Raw genomic sequence first — 27,283 nt, forward strand, 5'->3', positions numbered from 1 at the left:
TATCCTCCATTTAGCACAGCTTTGCACATACTAGTCCAATCTGCTGGCGTCATGTCCAAGTTGGTAATGGATTCGACCATACTTACAGTGAAGGGTGCTTGGGGACCAGAGGTTGTTACAGCCTCTTTCAGCTGCTTCACTATTTTGAAATCTAAAGCACAGTGAATTCGCTGCCCTCCTGCCTGCTCAAATACAGGGCATGCTAATCTTTGAGGTCCTGTCTCAGGATCCCATCTATCAACTATGGGGGTTGGGGACCCCCCAGCATATGTTGTCTCCATAGGTGGAGCTGTTGGTTGGACACTTACGCCCTCTGGTGATAGAAGGTGTTAGTAGCAGCCTCCTGTTGTAACTTTTCCCCTGATGGCTCTTCCTCCTTTAAATTTTCTTCCTCTGTCTGACTAGCTCAAGAGACCTTCTCTTTTACTTGATCTAAAATGTCTTCTCCTGAATAAGCAAACAAGATTATACCAACGTCCATAACGGTAATGTGCCAACTGGCAGAGTTCCTGGGCTTTTCTTTTTTATCCTTTTTAAATCTTCACCATGATGGTTCCATTGTGATATATTTAATAACCCCTCTTTAATGAACCATGGGCTACATTTTTGTATTGTATCATTGTATGCCCTAACTGTTCTTGATTTTACTGGTGCCTCCTTCGTCTAAAAATTTACTTAACATTCTTTCGGTTTGTTTTTTACTAATTTTTAATTCCATACTTCTGCTATAAAAATAAAGCAACCCAACAAGATAACACAAAACAAAAACGAAGCAAAACAAAACAAAAACGGAACAAAAAATCGTTGTATCAGTTTTTCTATTTTCTTGACCTGTGCATTTGTGGTCTATCTCTATCTCTTCCTCAGGGGCGAACAACTTCAAACCTTGAGCCAACCATTTTCCCCAGTTTGCCTGAGAAAGTTCTAGGGACAGGCAGCTTGAAACAAATCAAAACAAGAATACATTGTTTTTTGAAATGGTCACCCATTCTCTTGCCCTCCCTCAGGGGCGAGCAATTTCACTTACCCCCAAGCTTCAGGTGTCCCCCGCACGAGCCACCAATGCCGCAGTCTGGCTGGGCGCAAAATAATGAGCCACCACAAGGCACTTGTAGGTTCAAACAGGAACTACTTTATTGCCCGAACTCTCACCCGCACTCCACTCACGCTTCCCAGGAACTCTCTCACCCTCTACCGGGCTCTACGCGAACTCCACAGGAACCCCGCGAGAACTCAACGGGAACTCAAAAGTAGGGGGCGCCCAAGGCAGCAGGAGCTGCCCTATTGCTGGACAGCAAGGGTCTATATACAACTGAGTACACAGCCTGTTTCAATCCAGCATCATCCAGTCACAGCAATTATACACAGCTTAACTTAATTATCATCATCTTAATGGCTCACTGGCGTCACCCCTCAACCACTCCTTCTGGCAATGCCAGGCGCCATCCCAACTCGGCTGTGGCTCTCAACACAGGGCTCCACTGAGTTTGACTCCTAGATCCTCCAGTTAGCTCCCAAGAAACCAGCAGCACTAGGCAACACCCTTTCCTCAGAGAATCTGGATATACCTCCTCCAAATCCCTCCAGACTTCACTTCTAGGTTCTGATAACCTCAACGTCCTGCCTTTTCTTTTTTATCCTGAATGAGGAAGCTTGCAATTATATCAAAGCTGCTATTACAGTCTCTTTTTGTCTTTTCACCCTCCCAACAAAAGTTCAAAACTATTATATTTATTGAGTTCACCATATTAAGAGATGGTTAAATTGGGAGCACAGACCTGCACAGTGGCACACCCCTGTAATCCCTGCCATTTGAGAGGCTGTAGCAGTATGAACACAAATTTGAGGCCAGTCTGAGCAGCTTAGCAAGACTACCTCAAAATAATATTTTAAAAAGGTTGACGCCAGGCGTGGTGCCTCACCCCTATAATCCCAGCCACTCAGGAGGCTGAAGCAGGACAACCAAAATTTCAAAGTCAGCCTCTGCAAATTTAGCAAGTCCCTAAGCAATTCAGTGAAAACTTCTCAAATTAAAAAAGAAAAGGAAGGGGGGGAAAAGAAAAAAAAAAAGGCTGAGTTTTTGGGTTCAATCGCTGATGGGGGGTGGGTGAGGATGTAACTCAGTAGTAGATTGCTTACCCTAACATGTGCAAGCCCTTGGGTTCAATTCCCAGTATCACAAAAAACAAAACAACAACAACAACAAAAAAAATTAAAGCATAGTAAAAAATTGTAGGCATAATTCTCAAAAAATAACAACAAAAATCCTGAAATTACATTTTTAAAGTGCTAAGAAAAAATAATTAGAAACAGAACACAGCTAAACAATCAAGAATGAAGTTAAAACAAAGATGTTTTCCAATAAAGTGTTTATTATTAATATATCCTTACTAAAGTAAACACCTAAAGGATGTATACATCTATTCAACAAAAAGAAAATAATAAACTGCAAGAAAGAATGGTAACAGCAAATACATATGAGTAAAATGAAATAATCACTAACATCACAAAACAATTATTAATTAGAATTATTCAAAGTGAAGATGTATCTTAGTGGTAGAGTCCTTGCTAAGCATGCACAAGGCTCTGCATTCCCTCCTCAGCATTACAAAAAAAAAAAAAATCACTCAACATTAATATAGATTTCTTTGGAACAGTCTCATTCTCAGAAGTGCTCATTTTGATTCTGATCAACACTTTTTGATATGTGTAGTATATAGAAGGTAAGAAGCTGAGTTGGCCCCAATACATTCTGACCAATGGCTTTGATCAATTGCACACAGCCATCAAAATAGCTCCTGATCAGCTGTATTTAGCCATCTGAAGCTGGGCTTTGCCACTTCGCCCCACCCTAACACTTCTAGAACTCAAGACTTAGTTCAAGGCATTCTTCCCACTTCCATATTCCACAAGTCAAAAAAAGAACATTCTAAATAGATTTTCTTTCTTTTTCTTTTGGGTACTGGGGATTAAACCAGGGGTGCTTTACCACTCAGCTATACCCCAAGTTTGTTTGTTTTTAAGACAGGGTTTTGTTAAATTGCTGAGGCTGGCCTGGAACTTGAGATCCTCCTGCCTCAGCCTCCCAAGTCACTAGGATTACAGTGGCCACCATGCTGAGCTCTAAATATGTTTCTCAATGAGCTTAAGGTAAGCTCTTATAGCTTTGGGGGAGTACAACTTTTGGCTTTGGACTAAGATTCAGGCATTGCAATTAGTCATCATTTCTTGAATTTAGACCAAAAGAGTGCTTTGTGTTTTTTCCTCTAAAGGAGAAGATACCACACAGGAACAGAGAGGGAGGGAAAACATAAACCCACTGAAAGCTTCCTCATATTATCTGAATGCTTGCCTGGGTTCCTGTATATTCACAGGGGTAAAGATCTCCAATCTAGCAGGGGATCATTAACTCCAGGCCAGCCTCAGCAATTTAGTGAAACCCTGTCTCAAACTAAAAATAAAAAGGAGTGGGGAAAACAAAACAAAACAAAAGGAGTGGGGATACAACATAATGGAAAAGCATCCCTGGATTCAATTTCTAGTAATACCCCCATAGCCCCCAGAAAAAAAAGTTCCTGGGGTGGGATTGTGGCTCAGTGGTAGATCACTCCTCTATCACAAGCGGGACTGGGTTCGATCCTCAGCACCATATAAAAATAAAATGCATTATGTTGTATCCATCTACACCAGAAAATAAATATTAAAAAAAAAAAGTTCCTGCCCATCACAGAATAGTAACACACCTGACAACCCAGAACTTTGGAAACAAAGAACCAGGCAAAAGACCCAGGAGAAAGGTAAGTGTTTATTTAACCAAGTAAATATTATTACATTTTCAGAAGACAGTGCCATTCCAAGAAAGAGGATAGGTTGTGCTGGGGTTGTGGCTCAGTGATAGAGCGCTCCTGCACATGTGCAACCCTGGGTTCAATCCTCAGCACCACATAATTAATAAATAAATAGATAGATAGATAGATAGACAGACAGAATGAAGTTGTTGTGTCCCACTACAACTAAAAAAATAAATTTAAAAAAATAGAATAACTTAACACTGAGGTTCAAAATTCACTAAAAGAATAGGGGAAAGCCAGGCTCCTACTGCCTTTCATCCTCCCCAAAACACATCATTCCAAGGCACACATTAATGGCCCTGACATGCTCAAATCTTACACAGCCATCAGGATACAATGTCCAAAAAATAAAACAGTCTCTCATTGTCTAGAGGAGCCGACAAACACGCAAAGAGACTAACAATACCAAATGACAAGCACTACCTCAGAGGTAAGCAAAAGAGGGTATGGTACGCACAGGAGGCAACAACTCAGATTCTCTCCCACCCACGACTTTCACACATTTAGAGGTCTTAAATTCGAACTCTCCAAAGTGCTAGCATGAAACACCTTTTCTGATTTGAACCTCACAACAACCCAGGAAGTAGGTAAGATCATAATTGACACTATATGAAAAATGAGACTCTAAATAAATCACCTAGTCAAGACAACACGCACCCCGACCTAGCCCCTTCCCCAGTTCTAATTTATGCCCAACCCTCAAAATCTCAAGTGGAGCCAAACTCGCACTAGCTATGTAATACTGGACAAATTAAACATTATATACCTCAAGGTCCCTACCTGTTATAAACTAAGTATAACAAGGTTTCTAGACAAATTGTTAAAAATGATTCTTATAAAGGGCGCAACACAATGCTAGAAACGCAGTGGGCGCTTAGGCAATGTTTAGTGGTACTGTTGTTGACAATAACAGGCGAGGGCTTTCCGTTACAGGACCCCTCGATTACAGTCCTTTCAGGAACTTGCACTACCCGCCATCCCGGTCGCCCTCAGACAAAATCCCATGGACACGCCCCCAAACAGGCCCACCCCTTAGGCCCTCCCACAGCTTCCCTCCCACAAGCCTTACCCCCGATTGATTGTCCCCTTTTAGGCTCGGTCACCAAGAAGGGCTTTCGCTCGCACCGACCTCTCCAGCACCCCTTTAGGCCTGGGCATCCCTGCGGGCGCCCAGGCCACACACGAGCAGTGGGCCCGCGCCGGTTACCTGGCCGCGACTCCCGCTCCGCGCCACGCGTTCCCCGGGGTCGCCGCTCGCCGCGGACTCGCGCCAGCAGTGGCTGTACACAATTAGTTTAAACTATGGCCCCGCCCCTTCGCGCCGCCCTCTGATTGGCCCCTGTCAGCTGCTGTCGTTCTAAGGGTACGCTTGAGGACCCAGGAAAAGGAAGTGTGAGGACTATTGGGAAAGGCGAAGTCGTGTCACACTTCCGGCCCCCCGACCTGGACTTGAGGTAAAAGAACTACTAATCCCAGCACCACCCTGGGGCCCCGCCCCCCCAGCTACAGGATCCTGTTAGGCATCGTGGTTACGGCTCCAGCTGGGGCGTGGTGACGAAGGTAGTTGCCAAGGAGAGTTGCGATTAGTAAACCTAAAAGTAGTGGGGCGCAGTGGCTGGAGCGGAAGCAACTGTGGGTGAGTCGGGCGGGAAAACAGGAACAAGGGATCCAGAACACTATAGAGAGGGGAGGGGCTCCACAAAAGAACTAGAAAGCTCCCTAATCAGAGACCTTCTCCCAATCCTCACCCCCTTTCACAGTGAACTCAACACTCCACCATGTAGGATAGACTGGGGGGTAGGAGAGGGGAAGAGCGCTGAGATACATGCCCATACAGATTTAAGGGTGCTTCCTAACACCCTATCGCAACATTAAGGTTTCCAGGACGCATGCCTCAAGTCCCAAGCACACCTAGGAGATCGGAAATCTGGAGTTGGTTTTCCTCCGAGGAACCGAGACAGGGGAATAGCACTAGATAGATTAAATCACGGCCCCGAATTCTTGGGAGATGTGGAAATTTTATGAAGCTTGAAGCGTCACTTTCCTTCCTCTTCCAAACAGTAAGATCCAGTCTCAGAACGTCCGCACGTTCCTCCTATGCACACTACAAGTATCTCCAAATTAACCTCTTCTTCCTACACCTTCATGGTCTGCTTCTTGAAGCTCAGTAATTAAGCTTCATTTCCTTTGCAGTCCTCGTGACAGAGTTGTTGCATTTAGTAACACACCTAGCTCTTTTAGTCTCTTTATGCTCATCTATCTATGAGTCAAGAATGTTTATCCCCATTTCACAGACTGGAAAACCAAAACCCATTGAAATGACTTGCCCAAGGCCACACATCAAATCAGTAATAAAGCTATAAGTAGACTCCGGTTCTTCAAGTTCCAATCACATCTCTTTAGCTTAAACGTACTGTCTCTATATATCTTGAAGACTTTTTCCAAGAAATGGGTTAAATTGCCCAAGAGAAAAGGAACTTGTATGGTCTACTTTGGGCTATTTACACTTAAGCCTGAATGGGTTTCGGGTCCTTCCCTGAAAGTTTTAATGAGAAAGGGAACTAAAGAGACTAAAGACACTAGGAATTGAAGATATTTAAACAGAAAACAATCTGGCTAACAACCCCTGTGTTCTGAAGTGCCCATGAGTAGCTAGATCTGATTATTGACCCATTCCTGTCTTAAAGTTCTTCCAGGCTTGTTTTTGTTTGCTTATTCCTTTGTTTATACTGGGGATTGAACTCGGTGGTTCACCACTGAATTACACCCCAGCCCTTTTTTTTTTTTTTTTTTGAGGCAGATCTTTCTTGCTAAGTTGCTGAGGCTGTCCTCAAACTTCTGGTCCTCCTTCCTCAGCCTCCCAAATCGATGAAATTACAGGCCTGGCCAGGGTTGGTCCTTTGTCTGCTTCCCACCTCACTTTATCTTCTTCTTGAGTCCTCCTCCCACCCACAATTTTCATTTGTCACCTGTATGCAGTGTATCCAGCCCATCCCTCATATCTAAGTTCTATATCCATATAGCCAATTGCATCCTTCATTATCTCCTTCAAGATATCTCAAAGGCGGGGCTGGGGATATGGCTCAAGCGTGCTCACCTGGCATGCATGTGGCCCCGGTTCTATCCTCAGCATCACATACACTGCCAAAAACTAAAAAACAAAAATAAATGTTAAAAATTTTTTAAAAAGGTAACTCAAAGGCAACCATCTGTCCTCCACTCCAACCCAACCCTCAACCCTCCCCTCCAAACCTGAATGTCTTCCAGTGGTCCCACAATATATAATAAGCCCCAAACCCAAGTATCACCTCCCCCCAGTTACTAGTCTGGGGCCAGGTTTGTGGCTCAGTGGTAGAGCACTTGCCTAGCATGCATGAGTCACTGGGTTCCATCCCCAGCACCATATAAAAAAACTAAATAAACAAAATAAAGGTATTGTGTCCATCTACAACTAAAAAAGACAACAGTCTTGCTGAGTTGCCTAGACTGGGTCTTAAATTTTCAATCATCCTGCCTCCACCTCTCAAATAGCTGGTATTCACCATACCCAGACCAAGTTATCTTTCATACTTTCTTCCATTCTTCATCTGTCATTAAGTCCAGCCAGCTTAACTTCCTAAATATCTTTTTCTAGTCCACATCCTTCTTGCCTTCCTTCCCAGCCATTTTGTGAACTGTAACCAAATTAATCCTTCAAAATCAAACCTAATGATATTCACTCTCCCACCCCAACCTCATTTAAATGTATAGTTTGTGGCTTTCTATTGCTCTTAGCATAATGCAACATCTCAGGGTGGCTCCTGCCCACTCTCTAACCTCTACTCTAACCAGTTACATATCCTTTAAGGTCTTCAAGCTGTGACTTCTGTCTGAAATTCTTTTTTTTTTCTTTTGTTGCTGGGGATTGCACCCAGGGCTTTGTGCATGCTAAGTATGCAATACCACTGAGCTACACCCCCAACCCCTGAAATGCTCTTCCCCCTCCTATCCTGTATTTTCTCCCCCTGTACTTTATCTCTTATAGTTGTCAATCAGTTCTTCAGTAATGAAAATATCATATCCCTAAATTAGAGCAACGTCATGTCCTTCTCCTTGTAATATAATTCATTTGCAGTTTTTTAGGTATTAAGTACCTGCTGCTTGCCACCACTATGAGATTCAACTATGAGAAAAATATGGTTCCTGCCCTGGAGGAGTTTATAATCATATAATGAACAAGCAGATAATTATAGTGTTATGAGTGCTGTGGTGGCAATAAATATAGGACATTATGGAAATCAAGAAGTTCCATGTCGAGATTTGGGGATAAGAGTAGGCTTCTCAGAAAAGTGGAATCCTGAGATAAGTCCTAAAGTAAGGATGAACAAGAAAAAAACGGATAAAGAAAGAATCTATAATCCAAACAGAGAGTAAAAGGAGAAACTTTTCCAAAGGCCTAGAGGCAGGTGCAGAGAATTTGCTGTGAATTGTTGCATTTGGCTGAACTGCAGGTAGAGGTGAGGATATGAGATGGGAGTAGAGTGTAGACCAGGCTGAATCTTGAGCTTCCCTTTGGCACCTGGGAATATAACTTGCCAGAATACATTAGATTATGTAACAGATTTTTCCAACATTCTTTGGTTTTTCTCCTACCTGTAGTCTACAAGTAGTAAGCTAGGCTGATCAGTCTTCCAAGTTCCCCACCTGGTTATTCCTCAAAGCGTCCCGTAACTTTCTGTTATTACCTGTCTGAGAGAGGGCAGAAATAGACTGGCAGTAAATCAAATTCCAGTTGTTAGTAATTTCCCCAAACTGGAAACAAATCTGTGTCAATTTGGAGCTGGATAAATAAGGTTAAAAATATGAAAGATTCTATGGAATACTCTGCAGCTGGTAAAAAGGGTATGAGAGCCGGGTGTCGAGGCACATGCCTGTAATCTCAGTGACTTGGGAGACTGAGGCAAGAGGACCACAAGATCAAAATCACCCTCAGCAACTTGGAAAGGCCCTAAGCAACTCAGCAAGACCCTGTGTCTAAATAAGATACAAAATATGGCTGGGAATATGGCTCAGTGGTTGAGCACCCCTGAATTCAATCCCCAGTTAAATAAATAAATAAATATTTTAAAAGGACTGGGGATGTGGCTCAGTGGTGAAGCACTCCTAGATTCAGTCTCCAATACAAAAAAAAAAAAAAGAAAAAGAAAAAGAAATGAGTAGAGACAACAACTGTTTTCATTTATTGAGCACTTGTTGTAGGCCACATAATAGATTCCAAGATAGGATTTGTGTTCATTTCACAGGTGAACAAACAAGCTATGATGAAATTTTGTTCAAAGTACAGTGGGGGTGAGCATCAGTTTGCTATTGCTGTATAACAAAGCATCCTAAAACACAGTGGCTTACAACAATAAGCATTTATTCTTGCTTCTGTGTCTCTGAGTTAATTGTATGGTTCTGGTCATGGCTAACCTCATCATGTGACTTCAGTCATCTGTAGGTTTGGTGGCTCTCCATAGCCTATTTTGGGATGGCCTCAGCTGGGATCACTGGCTCTCTTTCACATGTTGATCACCTGTACATCTCTCATATCATTCCAAAAGGCCAGCCACATTCTCACGGCACTAGCAGAGAGCAATCTCTGCTTTAAAGTTTGTTAGCTTCATGTTTATCAACATCCCATTGGACAGAACATGTTAAAATGCTGAACCCAGCATCAAGGAGAGATGGAACTACAAAGGTATAGGGCAAAGAGGGATGGATACAGAGGAGACCATGAATAGGGACCATCAGAGCAATCAGTCTAATTCAGGATGCACTGATCAATTTTATCTGGAAAAGAAAGACTTTATAAAAGAAGGTACACTGGAGCTGAGTGTTGAAACACGAAAAAGTATTCACTAAGCAGGCAGCTGTTACTGGAAACTGGATGCTGGCTGGTTTGCCACAATCAATAGAAACCCAGCAGGTCTTTCTGTGCTCATGACAGGGTTCTATTATTTGTACTTGGCTTCATTCCTTTTGGTCAGGCACAGGGCAGCAGGCACTCAACAAATGTTTGCAGTATTGAATTGATATCTTACTGTGAATGAAGTGTGGAATGAAACAGCTGAACCTGGGAGCCAATTGTTAGAACAGCTTAGCATCAAGTCTCCCAAAACAGAAAACAGAAATCCTGTACGAGGCAGTTTTTCTTTCATTCATCCCACAAGTTTCCTGATTGCCTATCGTAAACCAGGTTCTGTGTAAGATGATGGATAAGACACTAGCTCACAACCTCCATTTAAACCTGTTTAAATGGAGAAAGCTAATAACTCTTTCCAACAAGCAAATTTGATCAGCTTCTTAGGGCTCAATTTTTACTACTAACTCATTCAGAAAATTCATCAGTAGCTACACAAAATTAGGTCTTAGGATCCACTGAGAGTCTATGGTTACTAAGGAGATTAACTGTAAAAATCTGCCCTTCAGTATTTTAAGGTAAAATCCATGTTCAGTGGTATAGAATTCTAGGGTTCCAACCCAGTACATATTTTAAGAGGAATATTCGGTCTTACTCAAAGGCATCAAACCTGTTACAGGTGCTGATGTGGGAAGGACTCTAAGCTAGGTTTCATTTGCTATTTGCTTTGTTGAGTACCTGTAGATTTTTTTTAACCCATTAAATCTCAAGTTTCAATTCTGTGCAAACATTCAATCTGTTGACACAGGTGCATTAAAATAGATTGGAAATATAGTCCAAGGCTTATATATGTGTTTATATACATACATATAAATATATATAGTATATTATGTATTATACACTATTAATTTGGGAAGGATACTGGGGATTAAACCCAGAAGCACTTTACCAACTGAGTTACCTCCCCAGCCCTTTTTATTTTTTATTTTAAGACAGGGTCTCACTAAGTTGCTGAGATTGGCCTTGAACTTGCAATCCTCCTGCCTTAGCCTCCTGAGCCACTGGGATTACAGGCCTGTGCCACTGCACCACTATGAGTTTCTTTTTCTTTTGGTATCAAAGATTGAACTCAGGGGCACTCAACCACTGAGCCACATCCCCAGCCCTGTTTTGTACTTTGTTTAGAGAAAAGGTCTCACTGAGTTGCTTAGTGCCTTGCTTTTGCTGAGGCTGGCTTTGAACTTTCGATCCTCCTGCCTCAGCTTCCCAAGCTGCTGGGGTTACAGGTGTGTACCACTACACCTGGCTCCACTATATATATATTTTTTAGTTGTTTATATTTATGTGGTGCTGAGTTTTGAACCCGGTGCCTCACGCATGCAAGGCAAGTTATCTATCACTGAGCTACAATCTCAGTCCCTCCACTATAAATTTTTATAGGTGTTCCACAACTGGGATGATGGGACAAAATGGAATAAGACTAAAAAAAAAAAAAAAAACAAACTTTTTTTTTTTCTTTTTGCAGGGAGGACTGAGGATTGAACTCATGGGTGTCTTACCACTGAGCTATATCCCCAGTCCCCCCCGCCTTTTTTTTTTAATTTTGAGACAGGGTCCCACATGAAGTTGCTGAAGCAGGCCTTGAACTTGCAATCCTGCTGCCTCAGCCTCCAGAGTCACTGGGCCTATATGTGTGTACCAGCATGGCCAACTTGAGACAAAAAAATTCTTATTGTAATGTTAATCCAGCATGTCTAAGAAAGTACCTGTCAGTTAAGGCAATAAGAGCCTCTACCGCATTGTCTATGTGTTCCTACAAACTCCATTCTGCTGCTACTTGTGGGATCTTCTTAGCCAGCCCCAAATCTTCCTTCTTGTGACTTTTGCCAGTTCTGCCTTCTGTTCCAGCTTGACTTTCCGCTCCCAGGACCTTCTATCTACAGTGACAAACATGGTTATCTCCAGAGTAGAAATCAGGATCTCCTACTCCTCCACATAGTTGGTAACCTGCTTTAGATTGACCACACCCCTGTCATGCTTCTGTTATTCTTTGAAGAGACCCTGAGTTGCTGGTCTCAGTCTCCAACACCAGCTCCTATGTCCCTTTCATTCATCACATTCTACCTATAGATTTGATATCTAAAGATTCAGGTCTCCCTAATCAACAGTGCATGTCCATGGGGCCAGTCCACCACTCAACAGAGAATTCAGCTGTTGTGTGACTCAAGCTGACACTTCCCCAAAGCTCAGATGAGATTGCTATATTTTGGGGGGTTGGGGGAATTCAAAGGGATTGAACCCAGAGGTGCTTTACAACTGAGCTTCACCCCCAGACCTTTGTATTTTTTGAGACAGAGTCTTGGACATTGCCAAATTGCTGAGGCTGGCCTTGAACTTACGATCCTCCTGCCTCGGCCTCCCAAGTCACTGCGATTACAGGTATGCACCACTGTGCCTGGTGAGACTGCTACTTTTTGAAAGCAAGACATTCCCTTTGTAACCCTCTAAACCTACTAAACTCTATCCTTTCCTACAATAAATCACCAAAAAATGAATTTATTTGTACTGTATTATAGGTCCTTGGTTTTTAATAGAAAGTCCATTTGTTTATTTTGGTATTGTTGAGGATCAAACTTATGGCCTCAAGCATCCCAGAGCAAGTGCTTTACCACTAAGCTAAAGTCCCAGCCCCCAGAAATTCCATTTTAAGAATACTTCCCATCAGGCATACACCTGTAATCCCAGTGACTCAGGAGGCTTGAGGCAGGAGGATTGCATATTCAAGACCAGGAACTCAGGCCCTAAGAAACTTAGTGAGGCCCTATCTCAAAATTTAAAAAAAAAAAAAAAAAAAAGGGGGGCTGTGGGTGTGGTTCAGTGATAGAGTGGCCCTAGGTTCAATCTTCAGTACCAAAAACAAAACCTGCCAGTTTCATTGTCTTTGCACACAGAATAATTTACTCTTTGAATACAGTGATGAAAACTAAATAGTCCAAGGTTTTCCTTTTTGCTTTAGCTGCCAGGAATTTTGGAACTACATATAGTCATAGGTTTTGTGTGTGTGATACTGGGGATTGAACCCACACGACCACTGTCTTTTTATTTGAGACAGGGTCTGGCTAAGTTGCTTAGGGCCTTGCTAAATTGCTGAGGCTGACCTTAAACTTGCAATCCTGCCCCAGCCCCTCATGTTGCTGGGATTACAGACATGCACCACTGTGCCTAGCTAGGTGTAGATTATTAAAGTCCCTGATACATCTCTTCCTTTAATCTACTTTCTGATCTTTCTTTTCCACATTTATTTTTCTGCATCTGCATTGTCCAGTATAGCCATTAGTCACAAGTAGCTAATTCAAATTGGGATGGGGGGGCATAATGTAATTATGTAATTTCTAATATTGATTACATGCTGAATATTTTGGATATATTGGATTAAATAAAATTTTGAGATGAAATTAGTTTAATTTTACTTTATTATTGCTCCTAGAAAAATTTTAATTACATGTTAAAAATTAATACGAAGCTTGCAATTGTGATTTTTATTATATCTCTATTGGACAGCACTGTTCTACAGATCATCCTGCTTTAACAATGTGTTATTGAAAACCTCATCCTTTTGGAAAGGAGGGAAAGTGTTAATGCAGAGGAGGTGACAGCAGTAAATGATGTGCAAAAGGGGGAGGTTAACTAGGACATGCACTTGTCCATCTAGTTGTCTTTTGTTTGTATGATTCACAAAAAAAGAAAAAGAAAAAAAAACCTCCTTGGCAAAATGAGTTTTTTCAGCTCTCTTCATCCCAGGTAAGTAGTATTCTGTAGTTTGCCCATCTCCAGGAAAAACCTGTTCTCAGATTTACTTTAGCTAGTATACTGGAAAGGATCTGATAAGACAATTCACACCACATTGCAAATAACTGGTAACTTTATGTTTACCCCTCTCAGAGGGAATTTCCATTTTAACAGGGAACAATCCCTGAACCCAAAGGAACGAATCCCTAATGGTGGAGTTTCAGTCATCAGTGACAGGTGAGTGAGAAGTAGAATCTGGTTTTATGTGTGTGTTTATATGTATGGCTACACTCTGGATGTGGTTGAAAGTAGGGTCTTTGGATAGAAAGGTGATGTGGCTGACCAACAAGCTGAGGAAAGAAGGTAGCAAATCCCCAGCTGGATCAGAAATGGGAAGGGCTCTTAGACACCAACCAGATTCAGCGCTGGCCCTCAAGGGTTTATTAAGCAATAGAATAACACAGTTGATGTCACCAGAGGGTAGGTATGAAGATGGTCTCCGTGGTAACTACTATGGAGTAGCAGAAAGACTCTCAGAGTAGGATTCAGGAGACTTGTTATTGCAGTCCACTGACTCACTGGCTTAACTCTGGGCAAGTCCTTTACCCCTTGGGTCTCATTTTCTTTCTCTGGAAAATAGAAATGGGAGTTTATAACTATGAAATAAGTTCTAAGAGATGTGAAGGTGCTTTGAGAAGTGCCTTACAAATGCAAAAAATAATGATTAATATCTTAAAATGGAAATGCAGCTGGGCAGGCCTACTAGAATGAAGAGTAGAAAGCAGGGGTGGAAGGCTATGGGGAAATTGAAGTTTGGATGTACCTTGTACCTGGAAACATGTGTTCTCTGTCCTCCTAGGAACCCGGACTACCAAGGCCCATGCTTGCACCTGATGAATGATGGCCTGAACTATGAGCAAACGGGACTATAAGAACACTTCCGTGCAGGAGCCCCCTCTCGACTATTCCTTCAGAAGCATCCATGTCATCCAAGGTCAGCCCACAAAACCCAGCACTCCCACTCACCATGGCAGCAGGCCTGGTATGGTCCCTAAGGAGGGACCAGTCTTCCACTTAAAAGTCTAAGAAGACTCTGCACATACACTTGCAGATTTGTTGTTATCTTTGCAGGATAAGAAGGAAATGGGAGATTTTTTTGCCCTCTCCCGCTGGTGCCAGGGATCAAACCCAGGACCTCACACATGCTGTGCAAGCACACTGAGCTCCTGACTTTTAATTTTTATTCACCTAACTCATTTCATTTGAAGGTTCTCAGGTGTGGGGAAGGAGGCAGGATTAGGAGTCTCTTCACAAGCAGTGGTACTCTGCTCCAGTACCCTTCTGCCACCTCAGGATCCCACATACTCCAGGATTATGACAGACAGCCACCTAGTGGATGCTGCCTGACCTGAAACTGAGGAGAGGAGAGTTAGTGGTGGGTAAGGGTGGGAACAGTGTGTCTAATAAGAGAATGGGGGGGATAGTAGAGAATAGGATAGATAGCAGAATACATCAGACACTAGAATGGCATTATGTAAATCAATGGAAGTGTAACTGATGTGACACAGCAATCTGTATACGGGGTAAAAATGGGAGTTCATAACCCACTTGAATCAAACTGTGAAATATGATATATTAAGAACTATGTAATGTTTTGAACGACCAACAATAAAAAAAAATAAGAGAATGGAAGGGAATGTGAAGACATTCTGGCTAAGTTTGGCAAATACTTCCTTCCCCTTTAGACTGATTAAAAATGAAAAGAAAAGAAAAAACAAGAAGGGGGTGCTTAGGGGCAAGAGGGAATAAGGACACCAAAGCCCAAACTGGTGTCTAGTTCTGACTCTGCAATTGACTATGTGCCTAAGCAGGGTCCATCTGTTTTATGGACCTCATTTTAAAAAATGAAGTGGGGGTGGGAGTGTTGGATATGTCTCTCCTCCTCAGCCAAACTATCTGAGGTGGTTGTTAAGGCTACCTTTCTTATTCTTCCTTTCCTCCCATTCACTCTGGAACTCACTCCATTCTGGCTTCTGCCAGACTCCATGGACATATTTAAAACTGTTCTTTCCTGGTTTTCCCTGTCATTCCATGATTACTAGGTAAGTTCTTTAATGGCTTCCTCTTCCTCCTTGACCCTTGTCTCTATTCTCACTCTCTGGAGAGTCTCTGTTCCCTAACTTGTACACCTTATACTAGTTCTTTATGAGATAACAGAACTGGCATCCACCCAGTCACCAAACAAACAAACAAACAAACAAAAAAACTGAGTACCACAATTGAATATACTATCTTTACATCCAGTTGGCCAAGTCATGTTGATTTTATTTCCCTCTTGTCTTGCTTAGATGACTGACAGAGCCAAATTGGTCTTTTCATGCCACCCACCCCCTAAAATCCATACACGAATTGGAAGCTTCACAGTGATCTTTCAAGTGAAAAATCTGAACCATCTCCTTTGCTTTAAATGCGTCAGTTCCTTCCCATCACCTATAGGAAAAAGCCCCAAACCCTTAGCTTGGCATTTAAGACTCATGGAGACAGCTGTGGTGGCACACATCTGTAATCCCAACAACTCAGGAGCCCAAGGTAGGAGGATCACAAATTCAAGGCTAACCTTGGCAATTTAGTTGACCTTATCTCAAAATAAAATTTTAAAAAGGGGTTGGAGATGTAGCTTGGTGGTAGAGTGCCCCCAGAACCATACCAAAGAAAGGAAAAAAAAAACTGTTCAGATTGGACAACTAACTGACTTAGCAAGACTCGTATCCAAAAACAAAACAAAATGCACTGGCATGTAGTTCAGTAAAATGATGACCTAGCATGTATAACCCTGGGTTTAATCTCCAGTACTAGAAGGAGGGAAAACAATTTGGTTTGCTTCCTTTTCCCTTCTTATGTAGCGTGCATGTGCACACTCCCTCGTGCTCTTCTACAGTTCTGTGGCTTTGCTTATGCTGTTCACATTCTTTGCCTGGTTAACATCTCCACTGAGGTCCAGCTCAGGCTTCACCTTCCCTGGGAAACTTCCCTGAGCTCCTAGACTGAGTGAGGAGATCTCTACATTGTACCAGCACTCATCATACTATACTGCCAGTTTGCTTCCATCTTACCTGAACCACCTCCTCCAAGACACAAACATCTGCTTTATCCCTTCTCTATTGTTCACAGAGAGCCTGGCATGAACTGTCTCTTGTTGTGTTCACCATCATATATCCAATATTTTAGACATTGTAGCTCACCATCAGAAGACAAGGAGGACCATCAGGGTGAATTCTATTGAATTAAATTCTATGTGTTCCACTAGTGGACAACTCTTGATTTTTGTGCTGTCATCTTCCTGGTTCAAGCCCTACAACTCTAGTTCTTAGATTTCCTCATCTATAAAATAGAATTACCACCGGGTGCAGTGGCACACACCTGTAATCCTGGTGGCTCAGGAGGCTGAGACCAGAGGATCACAAGTTCAAAGCCAGCCTAAGTAATTCAGCAAGACTTTGCATCTCTAAAATAAAATATAAAAAAGGGCTAGGGATGTGGTTCAGTGAACCCAGCCCCTGGATTCAATCCCCAGTACCAAAAAAAAAAAAAAAAAAATAGAAGTGGCTTTGCTCAATCCTAACTCCACACAGAGGTGGTATACAGAGGACTCAATGATACCGCAGACAAGAGACCATCTGAACCTGGAAAGCCAAGAGTTTGGGATGGGATGTTTTTGACCCCATAGTTAAATCTTGCATTGATTGTTAAGAGCTTATGGAACAGGGGTCACTCTAAACTCGAAGCTTGACACTCCATGGTAACCCCATAGAGGAAGAGAAGGGGTACAGGTAAGTATCCTGTCCCTGAACTGGGATTCAGCTGGGCTCCCCTGGGAGACAACAGAAGGGGAGACAGGAAATCCAAGCACTCAAGCATAGTGCTATGGCCTGTTAGCCCTTCGGTTATATCTGGGGATGCTCATCTTGACAGATTTGTTCCTTCCAGAAAAGCAAAGATGATATACCCAAGCCATACTTTGTCTTCACAGATCTGATAAGCGAGGAGCCAAGGGTAGGGCTCCGACCACTGAAGCATTCAAAGTCAGGAAAGCCATTGACCCAGTCCCTGTGGCTGAACAACAATGTCCTCAATGACCTGAAAGACTTCACCCAGGTGGCGTCACAGATCCTGGAGCACCCAGAGAACCTGGCCTGGATCGACTTGTCTTTCAATGACCTGACTTCCATTGACCCTGTGAGTTTCTAGCTGTAGGAGTTCAGTCAAGGGGTGAGAATGGAGAGGTGGGTAGGGTAAGGCCACTGTCCATCCCCCAGCCTCTCTACCATCTTATGAAGGAAGTTAAACAAGCAGCATGGTATGGTATAAAGCACATGGCTTTAAGGTCACACAGATGCAGATTCCAACCTTGGCTCTGCCTCTTAACTGTGACTTTGGGCAAGCCACATAACCTCTTAAAACCTCAACCTTCATGTCTGAAAAATCAGGATAATATGCCAGCATCATAAAGGGTTTATAAGGATTAAATGAAAAGATACAAGAACCAAGTGGACATGGATAGCTGAAGCAAAATTGTAGGTGTCATTACTGGGTACCTACTATGTCTCATGCTGAGTTCTGCTATGAATGAGGTAGATAGAAAAGTACAACACTTACTTTTTGCAACTTCTGGTTCATGTTTTAAGAAATGGGGAGACTGTAGCCCTGATATAGTGATCTTAATTTAACTAATATCTTAAAAGTTTCTCTTATGTACCTAGCATGATACTCTGTACTCTGGTCCCTTGCTGTGATAAGACTTTTAGTTCACCTCAAGTGGGAAGATCTTTAGTGAAGCAGCAAGTAAGGCTCAGGGACCAGCAGGAGAGCCATCACCTGGCCAGACAGTAGCAGTGATGGGACTAGGGGCCTATACCTCCTGTCCAAGACAGAAGGTCCCCATACCTTCTTTCCTGAGATCACAGTTCTATTTCAATGTGATATCCCTCTAGCCCTTAAAAGGTAAATTAAAGTAGGTTAGAATCCTCCAGTATAGCTATAAGGATTGGAATAGAGGGCAAGTTGTTCCCCAAACTCTTCCTTTTTTTGCCAGCAAGTTAGTCCTGAGCAGAAATCCAGGGTCTTGCCAGCCTGTCTTTCGGTTTCCTCCCTAACAGATCCTAACAACATTCTTCAATCTGAGTGTCCTCTATCTTCATGGAAACAGTATCCAGAGCCTGGGGGAAGTGAATAAGTTAGCTGTCCTTCCTCGGCTTCGAAGCTTGACACTCCATGGTAACCCCATAGAGGAAGAGAAGGGGTACAGGTAAGTATCCTGTCCCTGAGCTGGGATTCAGCTGGGCTCCCCTGGGAGACAACAGAAGGGGAGACAGGAAATCCAAGACCATTCTTCTACCACATGTAAACCTGGGAAGAGAGAACTATAAGCATTTCTTGCTATCAGTTTGGATGAACCCAGTCTCTCTCACACCATATTCAGGTCCCTCCATTCCTTGCAGTGAGGGAAAAGAGCAGCAACAGGTGGAGGGGAAGGGGATTCTGGTGGGGGGGCAGGCCCCCAGCCCAAGTCTTCCCTACAGGCAATATGTGCTGTGCACGCTGCCCCGTATCACCACGTTCGACTTCAGTGGGGTCACCAAAGCAGACCGTACCACAGCTGAAGTCTGGAAACGCATGAACATCAAGCCCAAGAAGGCCCGGATCAAGTAGGATGCACTCTGAGGTTCCCAGGACCCCAGCAGTCCTGAAGCTAGTCAGCTTAGTTTGAGAATAAATGATTTGAGCTGTTGTTCAGAGTAGAAGTCACTTGTACCTTGCAAAGATGCCCTCCAACTCCAGCAACTGCCAGTAGCTCTAATATTACTTCATTGAGGCAGGCAATGATGGGAAAGGCCTGCTGGCCAGAGACACAGGGGACCTGGGTTTACATGTGTCCTTGGAAAACTTATCTAGTCTCTCTGGGCCCCTCTGTTCTCTTCAACTTAGATATCATGGGATTAGAGATCAGCATTTCCCAAATTCTTCACAGAATGCCAGGTTCTTGGAGCTGCGACACAGGCCTCAAAGACAGGCCCAGAATATGGGCTATGTTCTACTTCAATCAGATCACAGTCGTCCTACTCTTAATATTTATATGTTGGTATTCTGCTTAAGATTCCATTTCATAGCCAGGCATGCCTATTAATCCCAGCAGTTTGGGAAGCTGAGGCAAGAGGATCACAGGTTCAAAGCCAGCCTCAACAACTTTTTAAGGCTTCAGGAACTTAGCGAGATCCTATCTCAAAAATAAAAAGGGCTGGGGATATGGCTCAGTGGTTAAATGTCCCTGGGTTCAATTCCCAGTACAAAAAAAAAAAAAAAAAAAGATTTCATTTGATAAAAAGATCTTCTTGCTTTTGAAAACATTTGTTGGCTGGATCCTTATTAAGCATCCCTAGCAGAATCTGGTCTCCTCCACCCCTAGCGCTATTGTAATTCCACTGAGCCTGAGGCAGGGTCTCCAGCATTCATAACTGCCTCAGATTTAGTTCTGTCCAGCTGTGACAGTGTTTGATAGGGATAAGAGCAGTCTTATCCAACCTGAGGTTAGCCTAAGCTGGTCTAAGCTAAGCCTGGGAATTCTGAACGCTTATCTCCTAGATTCCTCTTTTTTTTTTTTTTTTTGGTACGGAGGATTGAACCTGGGGCGCTTCACAACTGAGCCGCATCTCCAGCCCTTTTTATATTTTATTTAGAAAAACAAGGTCTCCCCGAGTTGCTTAGGGCCTCACCAATTTGCTGAGGCTGGCTTTGAACTTAAGATCCTCTTGCCTCAGCCTCCCAAGCTGCTAGGATTACGGTGTGTCTCACCACACAGTTCTGGATTCCTCTTCATGATCCTAGAAGATACCTCCTCCCCCATCTCATTGCTCACAGACTGCAATAGCCAGAAATAAATAGTTGGGTAGTAGGCAGGACAGAGGGGCTGGAACCAGCACACAAATGAATACACTTCCTTTATCGAGGGTGACAAAAAGAAAAAAAGACCAAACATGTAAAAACCCAGGGTGCTGGAAATACAAACTCAATTCATTCAAATTCAAGCTCATCCAGACCCTGGGCACAAACCCTAGTGAGGTGCATGGGAGCACCAAGTCAGAGAAAGGGGGACAGGAGTGAATCTGAGGCCAAGAGAAAGGGTGGGAAGGACCTCCCCCTAGGTCCCTTGGTGTTCACTCCCACAGTGGTATCTCCACCTTCCAATGACTGTGAAGACCTTCCAGTCCCTGTCCTCTTGGCTTCCACCCCAGCCAGGGCTTTGAAGGCCAGTCTTGAATGGTTCTACCCTCCCTTGCTCCATCCTCCCTTGCTCAGGCTTCTAGCCTCGCTCTTCTCCTCCTCCACGTTCTTCTCAGTGATTAGTAGCAGGTTAGGGTACTGTATAAACCGAAGTGAGGCTGGGGGCCATGGGAGGTGGGATGGAGACAGGTGAAGAGAGGAGAAGAGCTGTCCAAAGACCCCTCTCTTCATGGGATCCCAAACTGTACAACCAGCTCCTCTTTTGCGTCCACACGGATCTGAGAAAGTGCACTGTAGGCATAAGCAGCTATCCTGGAGACCTGAGGCAAAAGGGCCAGGGAGGAAAGGAATAGAGAAATAAGTGAGAAGGGGATCCAGAAAAGGAGAAATGGGGGGATGGGATGGCAGTGAGGGAAAAGAAGAGGGAATGAGGGAGGACAAAAAGCTGATAAGAGGGCTGGGGTTGTGGCTCAGTAGAAGAGTGCTCGCCTAGCACGTGCAGGGCCCTGGGTTTGAGCCTCAGCACCACATAAAAATAAATAAGTAAAAGGTATTGTGTCCAACCACAACTAAAAAAAATTAAAAAATAAAAAAAGCTGATGAGAAAGGCAGAAGAAGGAAAAAAAAAACAAAACCCAGAATAACAATCAAGGTTGAGGATAGAGAGACTGGTGAGGACAGAAAAAGTTAGAGAAAGTGGGGGTAGGCCACAAGGCTCCCTAACTCTACTCCCTACCTCTTCTGAGGCAGAGTGGTAAACCCTTCTGCTATACTCTGGGCAGTTTGGGAAGGGCAAAGGAGGCAGGCTGGTGTGGCTCACCTGCTGCAAGTCAGAGAAGGGGATAGGCTCGCTGGCCAGCACTTGGTGGGGCTGGCTGGTAAGAGACGGCAGCGGTGGTAGCTTCTTCCAATGGGTCAGGCTGCTGCTCAGCACAGCCAAGCGTGTGCTGGCCAAGAGGAAGGGGATAGGGAAGGTTAGTTAGGCCATAGCCTTCGCTTCCCTACCCGGTCCTGCCCAGTCCTGCCCAGCTCAGCAAGCCTCACTCCGTGAGGCCAGAGGAGCAAGATGACAGGGGCCTCACTCAGCTTATCACAAACTCACTCTTGGTGCAACTTTGTCCTCAGCACCCTCAAGATTACACAGGGCAAACAGGGCTGACATAAACATCAACTGTGGCTTGTGGTCAGTCTCCTGGGCTGCACCAAAATAAGGAGGCTGTGCTAGGGCCCAGGCTCCAAAGATGGAGGGCAGATGAGGGGTCCAAGCTGGCCCAATGTTCACCTGTACTGCCTTGCCCGGTCCATGTACTCATGCTGCTCCATGCCCTGGGAGTCTGCAGCAGACACATCGATGATGTTGCTTTGAGGAAAGAAGACAGAGAGGACGTGACAAGTACTTCTAAGGGGGACAAACATGACTCCGTGCAGGTGCCAATTCCAGTGCTGTCTGACACCAATATCCCTACCTGCCCATTAGAGCAGGGCAGGGCCCAACACCACCTCTCCTCAATGACCTTATCCTATCCCCCATATCCAGGCCCATTTTACAGTAGGCCTGTGCTGTGACACATACTTACCTAGCTGTTTTTGCGAGGATGGAAGAGAGCAAGGCCTGCTCATCTGTGCGAGCAGAAGGCAGGCTGTGGTAGTTGGGCTCAGCTCCATTGAGGGCTTTGGTAGGGGGGCTACTAGGGTCCAATAGCAGCTTCCGCTCCTCTCGGTCCTAGGAGAGGCCATTGAGAAGTCAGGCCCAGGACTTTCCTGTGTTTCTCCCCTCAGCCCAGTTCTCATCTTTAAACACCAAAAATATTTTAAAATATGAATATTCAAAAGTGCCAACTTTATGGAATGTTAGGTAAGACTTGGTCCCTGACTGCCCTTAGGAGCTCAGCTGAGTTGGTGTCTGGCATGAACTAAACCAAGAGGTCCTAGAGGTCCTGCACAGATGAATAGAGGTACATAATAGGTGTTCAGAACATAACCCAGCACCCAGTGGAGAAAGGATATTGGAGGGAGAAGACAGAGGAGGTGGGAAAATACCAAAACAATAAGGTCTAGAGGGAAAAATAGTGCAAGTCAAGTGCCTTCCTGATCCCTCAGACAAGGCTTTCCCCAGCAAAGCTGTCTGTTCCCAAGATGCAAAGGCCCTGGTGAGTCTTGACAAGATCCTAGGCTCCAAGGACAAGCAAACCCAACCCTTCACATGGCCATCCTGATCATCTCAGGGCAGAAACCTCTGCCCAGCCTTTGAGAGGATATCATGACTCTGCTCCCTTCTTGAGGTAGGTCCATTTACCTTAGGTGATCACCCTCCTGTCTTGTGCTCTGTATATGACTCCCAGACCAAAGTGAAGCGTGCCTAGTATATCCTGTCCTAAGAGAACAGTGGAGCTTTCCCTCTCTTGCCAAACTACCATACCTCTTTCATTTTTTTAAGCTTTCCAGATGCCTTTACTTATTTTGCAATAGTGGGGAATAGAACCCAGGGGTGCTCTACCACAGATCTTTATTATAATTATTTTTTATTTGGAGATAGTATCTTGCTAAGTTGCCCAGGCTGCCCTCAAACTTGCAATCCTCCTGCCCTGGCTGGGATTATGGACATGTGCCTCTATGCCTAGCTCATCATACCTCTTTCAATGTGACCTGAGCAGCCTCCTTCATTCTAGTAGCTCAATTACTACTAGTCTGCACTGATGATCATTACATCCCCTAGAATTGACCTAAGTTGAGATCTAGCCTCCCTAGTCCTGTTTCAGGCCCTGTTCTAACCTGCTTCTTTCTGGATTTGACTCTACTATAATAAGCCCAGCAGCTACAGATCCCTCTGGCTTTGTGTCAGCTGCAAATTGGATAAGCAGACCTGTTGGTATCTAAGCCACAAAGAGCTCAGGATAATGCCAAGGATGGATGGGGCAGGGAGGGCCATGGAGGGGGTGGAACCTGGCTAATGCTGAGTCATCAGCTCTCAAAGCCAGCTTACCAGATTCCTTAATGCTCCTCTCCAAGCTTGTCTCAGTTTCTACCACAGACTTCCCTACTGTAGGAGCCAAATCCTCCACCCACAACTCTCCTCACAGAGGGCCACTTCCTCCAGCCTTGCCTGCCCCACCCTAGGCAGGCCCAGCCTCTCCACCTTCCTCTTCCTTTTCAAGCCTAGCTTGCCCAAGTGTCCTCAGGCCATTTAATTCAGTTCCCATTATTAACAGAAAGAAGTTGTGGGATTCTGCATCATCACCTCTAAACCCCCAGACACCCTCTATCCTCCTCCATCCTCAGTACTAAATGGCTAAAAAGATGTTGTTGTGGCTATAATCCCAGCTACTCAGAGGCTGAGGCAGGAGGGTCACATATTTGAGGACAGTCCTGAGTAACATAGAGAGACCCTATCTCAAAATTTAAAAAATAGTGGGGGGTTGGGGTTGGGAGTGCATGTAGCTCATTGGTACACTTGCTTAGCATTGCATGAGACCCTGGGTTCAGTCCCCAATACAGAAAGAAAGAAGAAGAAGAAAAAGACAAAACATCAAAGATAAAACTCTAAGGAAAGCTGGCTCCATAATGAGGCCCGGATTTGCTTCCTATGTCTCTCCTTTCTCCAGCCCCCACTTAAGACAGATCTTCCTGAAGGACAGAGTAGTTTCTCCCAACTAGCAGTTCAAGAACAAGGTTGTTTGCCTGACTCCTAGAAGAGGTCATGCTACCCCCTTCAGAATGGACAAATAATATCACCCTACACCAAAGGATGAGTGGGGCATGGAGTAGATTTATCACACTAAAGTTTGTCCTTGAGTCAGCATAACTCAAGTCAGTGTTTCACTGTCTACCTTAGCATGAACCCATGTGTCTTGCCCATGACTGGCCACCTGGTCTACAGCATGGCTGGAAGAGACAGCCCAATAGATACAGCACATGGTTTGGCATCAACACACCTTGGCTAGGGTACTTCTTGAGTTGGTTAAATCCCTTAGCTTCTCTGAACTTTTTCTTCACCTTTAATTAGATACTTATATCACAAATGATTGGCAAGAGTCAAATGAGGCACCTGTAAAAGCCCCTTGAAAATTCATACATTCCCCACCACCCCCATACTAAGGACTGAACCTAGGGCACTTTACCACTGAACTACATCCCCAGACTTTAGACTTTCAATTCTTCTGCATCTCCAGCCTCTTGAGCAGCTAAGATTACAAACATGCCCACTGCCCACCATTCCTGACTGCACATTTCTCTTTAGTATTATAATAAAAGAGCAGAATAGGGGCCTACCCAAGAGCTGCAAGAAAGCCTTGGAGATGATGATGAATGGCTGTGGCCTATGCCACAGAACACTTCAAATCACTCAGCACTGATAAGAACCTTCTCTGGGGGTTAGAAACAGAAATGAGAGCCCATCAAAGGAAAGGTGGAGATTCAGGAGATCAGCAAGCTCAGCTTTCCCTTTAAGCTGGGAGATCCTATCCTTTCTCATAAGGAATTAAACCTTGTTCCCTGAAAGAATCTATATTATATTTTAAAGGATCAGTTTGCTACTAGACCACAACTTTTCCAGTAGATACGAATATTATGCAATCTTCTCTAACAGGCTAGAGTGAAATGAGAAATACAAGTCATGAAGCAGGCCTAACATTGGGTGGGAAATATGACTTTGTTCACTTAGTGTAGGGAGCATTGAGTATCAGGAACCACTCATACTTTCCACATTTTCCTGTATTTAAGTCCTCATCCCAAAATAACTTCACTGGGGATGGAACTGTTCTGTTTCTGTGACCATCTCCCCACCACCCCCCCCATGCTGCAGGATACTTGATGAGAATATTCTGCTGTCTGAATGTACTATGTGTTTAAAGGTAGGTCCCATACTCAGAGGCAATTAAAAAAGGTGAGTAGCCAGCAGTTTGAGACTTCATCCTTGGAAAAGTCTCCCTTCTCAAAGGTGGTCAGTCCAGGCCGGTAGAAAAAAGTACGAATGTACCAAGGAGAAGAGGGACACAGCCACATTCTCCAGATAGGTACCCTCTAGCCTGAGAGGGCTACCCTCTTGCTATAAACTTTCAGGCGTTAGGCAGCGTTTGCACCCAGGCAAGCCAAACTCAGAACCAAATGAGCTCCCCATCCCAACTCTTTTCCCCAAATCAGCCAAAGGTAAATCCAATATCTTGCTTCCCAAGCCAATTTCCCACACGTCCCAATGTCCTTATTGTATCTACGAAATTCTTCATTAGCTATCTCAAATGCCACCAATTTCCAGAGGCCTTCTCTGAACCCAGACCAAGAGTAGCCTTTTTTTTTTTTTTTAACCAACCCCAGGGACAAGATACGTAAATTCCTGATTCATCTCTGGACAGATTAGCTAAAGGGCCTCAGCTTACCCACCTCTACAATGGATTCACAAAACCCACTAATACAGGCACAGAGAAGGCACAGGAAGTTGGGAAGGGACTGTTTCCCGGGGACCTAGGCTTAGGATCCATGAAGCTGTAAAGGTCTGACGGTACGGAGAGATGGAAGAGAAGGGAACACGTCAGCTGGACGACTGCATGCTCAACCCCAGGCCAGCACTGTGTAGAGACCTGGGACTTCAAAAGGGGTAGGAGTTCGGCTAGGCGTCCTCGCTGTAATCTGTCCCCTCCAGGCCTCCGTACACAGTGAGCCCGGCGGTACAGCTCGCCCTCCTCTGCAGGTCTTTTTGGGGCCCCAAGCCTCAGGGTCTTAGCCCTCACTCCCGAGCCCCGCCTGCCGCGGCCGCACCTGGTCCGAATCCTCGTTTTCGCTGCTGTAGCAGCACCCCATGGCCGGGGTCGGGCCGGGCGCTCAGGCCGCGCGGAGGAGGGACGGCGTCCGTCAAGAGCCCTTCCGGTCACATGACCTGAGGCTGCCTCCCGCAAGCAACCTGCCTTTCTCCCCCGGCCTACAGCGTCCCAGAGCCGCTGGGCTCCGCGGCCAAAACCCCGACTTCCGGTCCCGCCCCCAGCCCCGTGATCATAGCCACCCAATGAGAAGGCGCACCCTACGTGACAAGATACGAGACACGTGATACGAGGAAAGAGAGGGGTGTGTCATATGACTATCATCTCAGTCTTAAACTGGAATCATCTCCACCCCTGGCCGTAGTGGCCTTCTTGTGAGTTGCGCTGTGATCGCATGGCCCCCTAGGCCACCTTTTTAGGCCAGTGAGTGAACTCATGTAAATGCTCCATGATGCACTTCTTGGTTTTGCTTTGGTACTGTTGATTGAACCCAGGGATGGTTTATCACTGAGCTAAATCTCCAGCCCTTTTTATTTTTGATACAGGGTCTTGAAAAATTGCTGAAGTTGGCCTCCAACTTGACATCCTCCTTCGGCTTCCCAAATCAATGGCATTACAGACTTGTGCCCCATGCCGAGTTTGTCACCATACATTTTTAAATGCCATGCGAGCCGCGAATGGGATCCAGACCCCATTCTTGTAGATCATACAATTGGTGCGCACACGTAGGCTCT

At 44.5% G+C, this 27,283-nt stretch overlaps 3 protein-coding genes across 7 annotated transcripts in view; 1 reads left to right on the top strand and 2 right to left on the bottom strand.

Annotated features, from left to right (window-relative positions):
* Window positions 1–5,197, bottom strand: part of Numa1 (nuclear mitotic apparatus protein 1) — a 79,052-nt gene extending 73,855 nt beyond the window's left edge. Inside the window, exon 1 of the mRNA XM_021725043.3 lies at window positions 5,059–5,197. The gene's annotated coding sequence lies outside the window, so the exon portion shown is untranslated. The remainder of the gene's footprint in view (window positions 1–5,058) is intronic.
* A 134-nt stretch (window positions 5,198–5,331) lies between these two features.
* On the top strand, window positions 5,332–19,309 carry Lrrc51 (leucine rich repeat containing 51). Of its 2 annotated transcripts, XM_040284893.2 has the most exons (7): window positions 5,332–5,487; window positions 12,088–12,171; window positions 13,675–13,758; window positions 14,381–14,515; window positions 17,552–17,757; window positions 18,678–18,826; window positions 19,101–19,309. In XM_040284893.2, the coding sequence occupies exons 4-7, from the start codon at window positions 14,434–14,436 to the stop codon at window positions 19,228–19,230; spliced, it is 567 nt and encodes a 188-aa protein (XP_040140827.1). In that variant the 5' UTR covers window positions 5,332–5,487; window positions 12,088–12,171; window positions 13,675–13,758; window positions 14,381–14,433; the 3' UTR covers window positions 19,231–19,309. The 2 variants fall into 2 exon arrangements, with proteins under 2 accessions (XP_040140827.1, XP_077902744.1); XM_078046618.1 differs by lacking the exon at window positions 12,088–12,171 and having other exon boundaries at window positions 5,339–5,487.
* On the bottom strand, window positions 13,940–26,730 carry Lamtor1 (late endosomal/lysosomal adaptor, MAPK and MTOR activator 1). 4 transcript variants are annotated; one of them, XR_013437785.1, is made up of 6 exons: window positions 26,551–26,730; window positions 22,377–22,522; window positions 22,082–22,159; window positions 21,620–21,746; window positions 14,770–14,935; window positions 13,940–14,150 (listed from the first exon to the last, which is right to left on the bottom strand). XR_013437785.1 is itself a non-coding variant. In XM_021725051.3 (5 exons), exons 1-5 carry the CDS (start codon window positions 26,590–26,592, stop codon window positions 14,124–14,126), a joined length of 420 nt encoding a protein of 139 aa, XP_021580726.1. In that variant the 5' UTR covers window positions 26,593–26,730; the 3' UTR covers window positions 13,940–14,123. The 4 variants fall into 4 exon arrangements, 3 of the variants coding, with proteins under 3 accessions (XP_021580726.1, XP_077902746.1, XP_005323204.1); XM_021725051.3 differs by lacking the exon at window positions 14,770–14,935; XM_078046620.1 differs by lacking the exon at window positions 13,940–14,150 and having other exon boundaries at window positions 14,746–14,935.
* Window positions 26,731–27,283: the final 553 nt, after the last annotated feature.

This window comes from Ictidomys tridecemlineatus, chromosome 4, assembly GCF_052094955.1.
Source record: "Ictidomys tridecemlineatus isolate mIctTri1 chromosome 4, mIctTri1.hap1, whole genome shotgun sequence".
Classification (NCBI taxonomy): domain Eukaryota; kingdom Metazoa; phylum Chordata; class Mammalia; order Rodentia; family Sciuridae; genus Ictidomys; species Ictidomys tridecemlineatus.

Bases quoted from the DNA above. Each gene is read 5' to 3' on its own strand.
- Lrrc51 (XM_040284893.2), top strand. From the start codon at position 14,434: ATGAGCAAACGGGACTATAAGAACACTTCCGTGCAGGAGCCCCCTCTC. The intron at 17,758-18,677 runs GTGAGTTTCTAG...CCTCCCTAACAG, and splicing joins ACCTGACTTCCATTGACCCT to ATCCTAACAACATTCTTCAA. The intron at 18,827-19,100 runs GTAAGTATCCTG...TCTTCCCTACAG, and splicing joins GAGGAAGAGAAGGGGTACAG to GCAATATGTGCTGTGCACGC.
- Lamtor1 (XM_005323147.4), bottom strand. From the start codon at position 26,592: ATGGGGTGCTGCTACAGCAGCGAAAACGAGGATTCGGACCAG. The intron at 22,523-26,550 runs GTGCGGCCGCGG...GGCCTCTCCTAG, and splicing joins AAAACGAGGATTCGGACCAG to GACCGAGAGGAGCGGAAGCT. The intron at 21,120-21,619 runs GTGAGCCACACC...CTTTTGCCTCAG, and splicing joins CCTTCTCTGACTTGCAGCAG to GTCTCCAGGATAGCTGCTTA.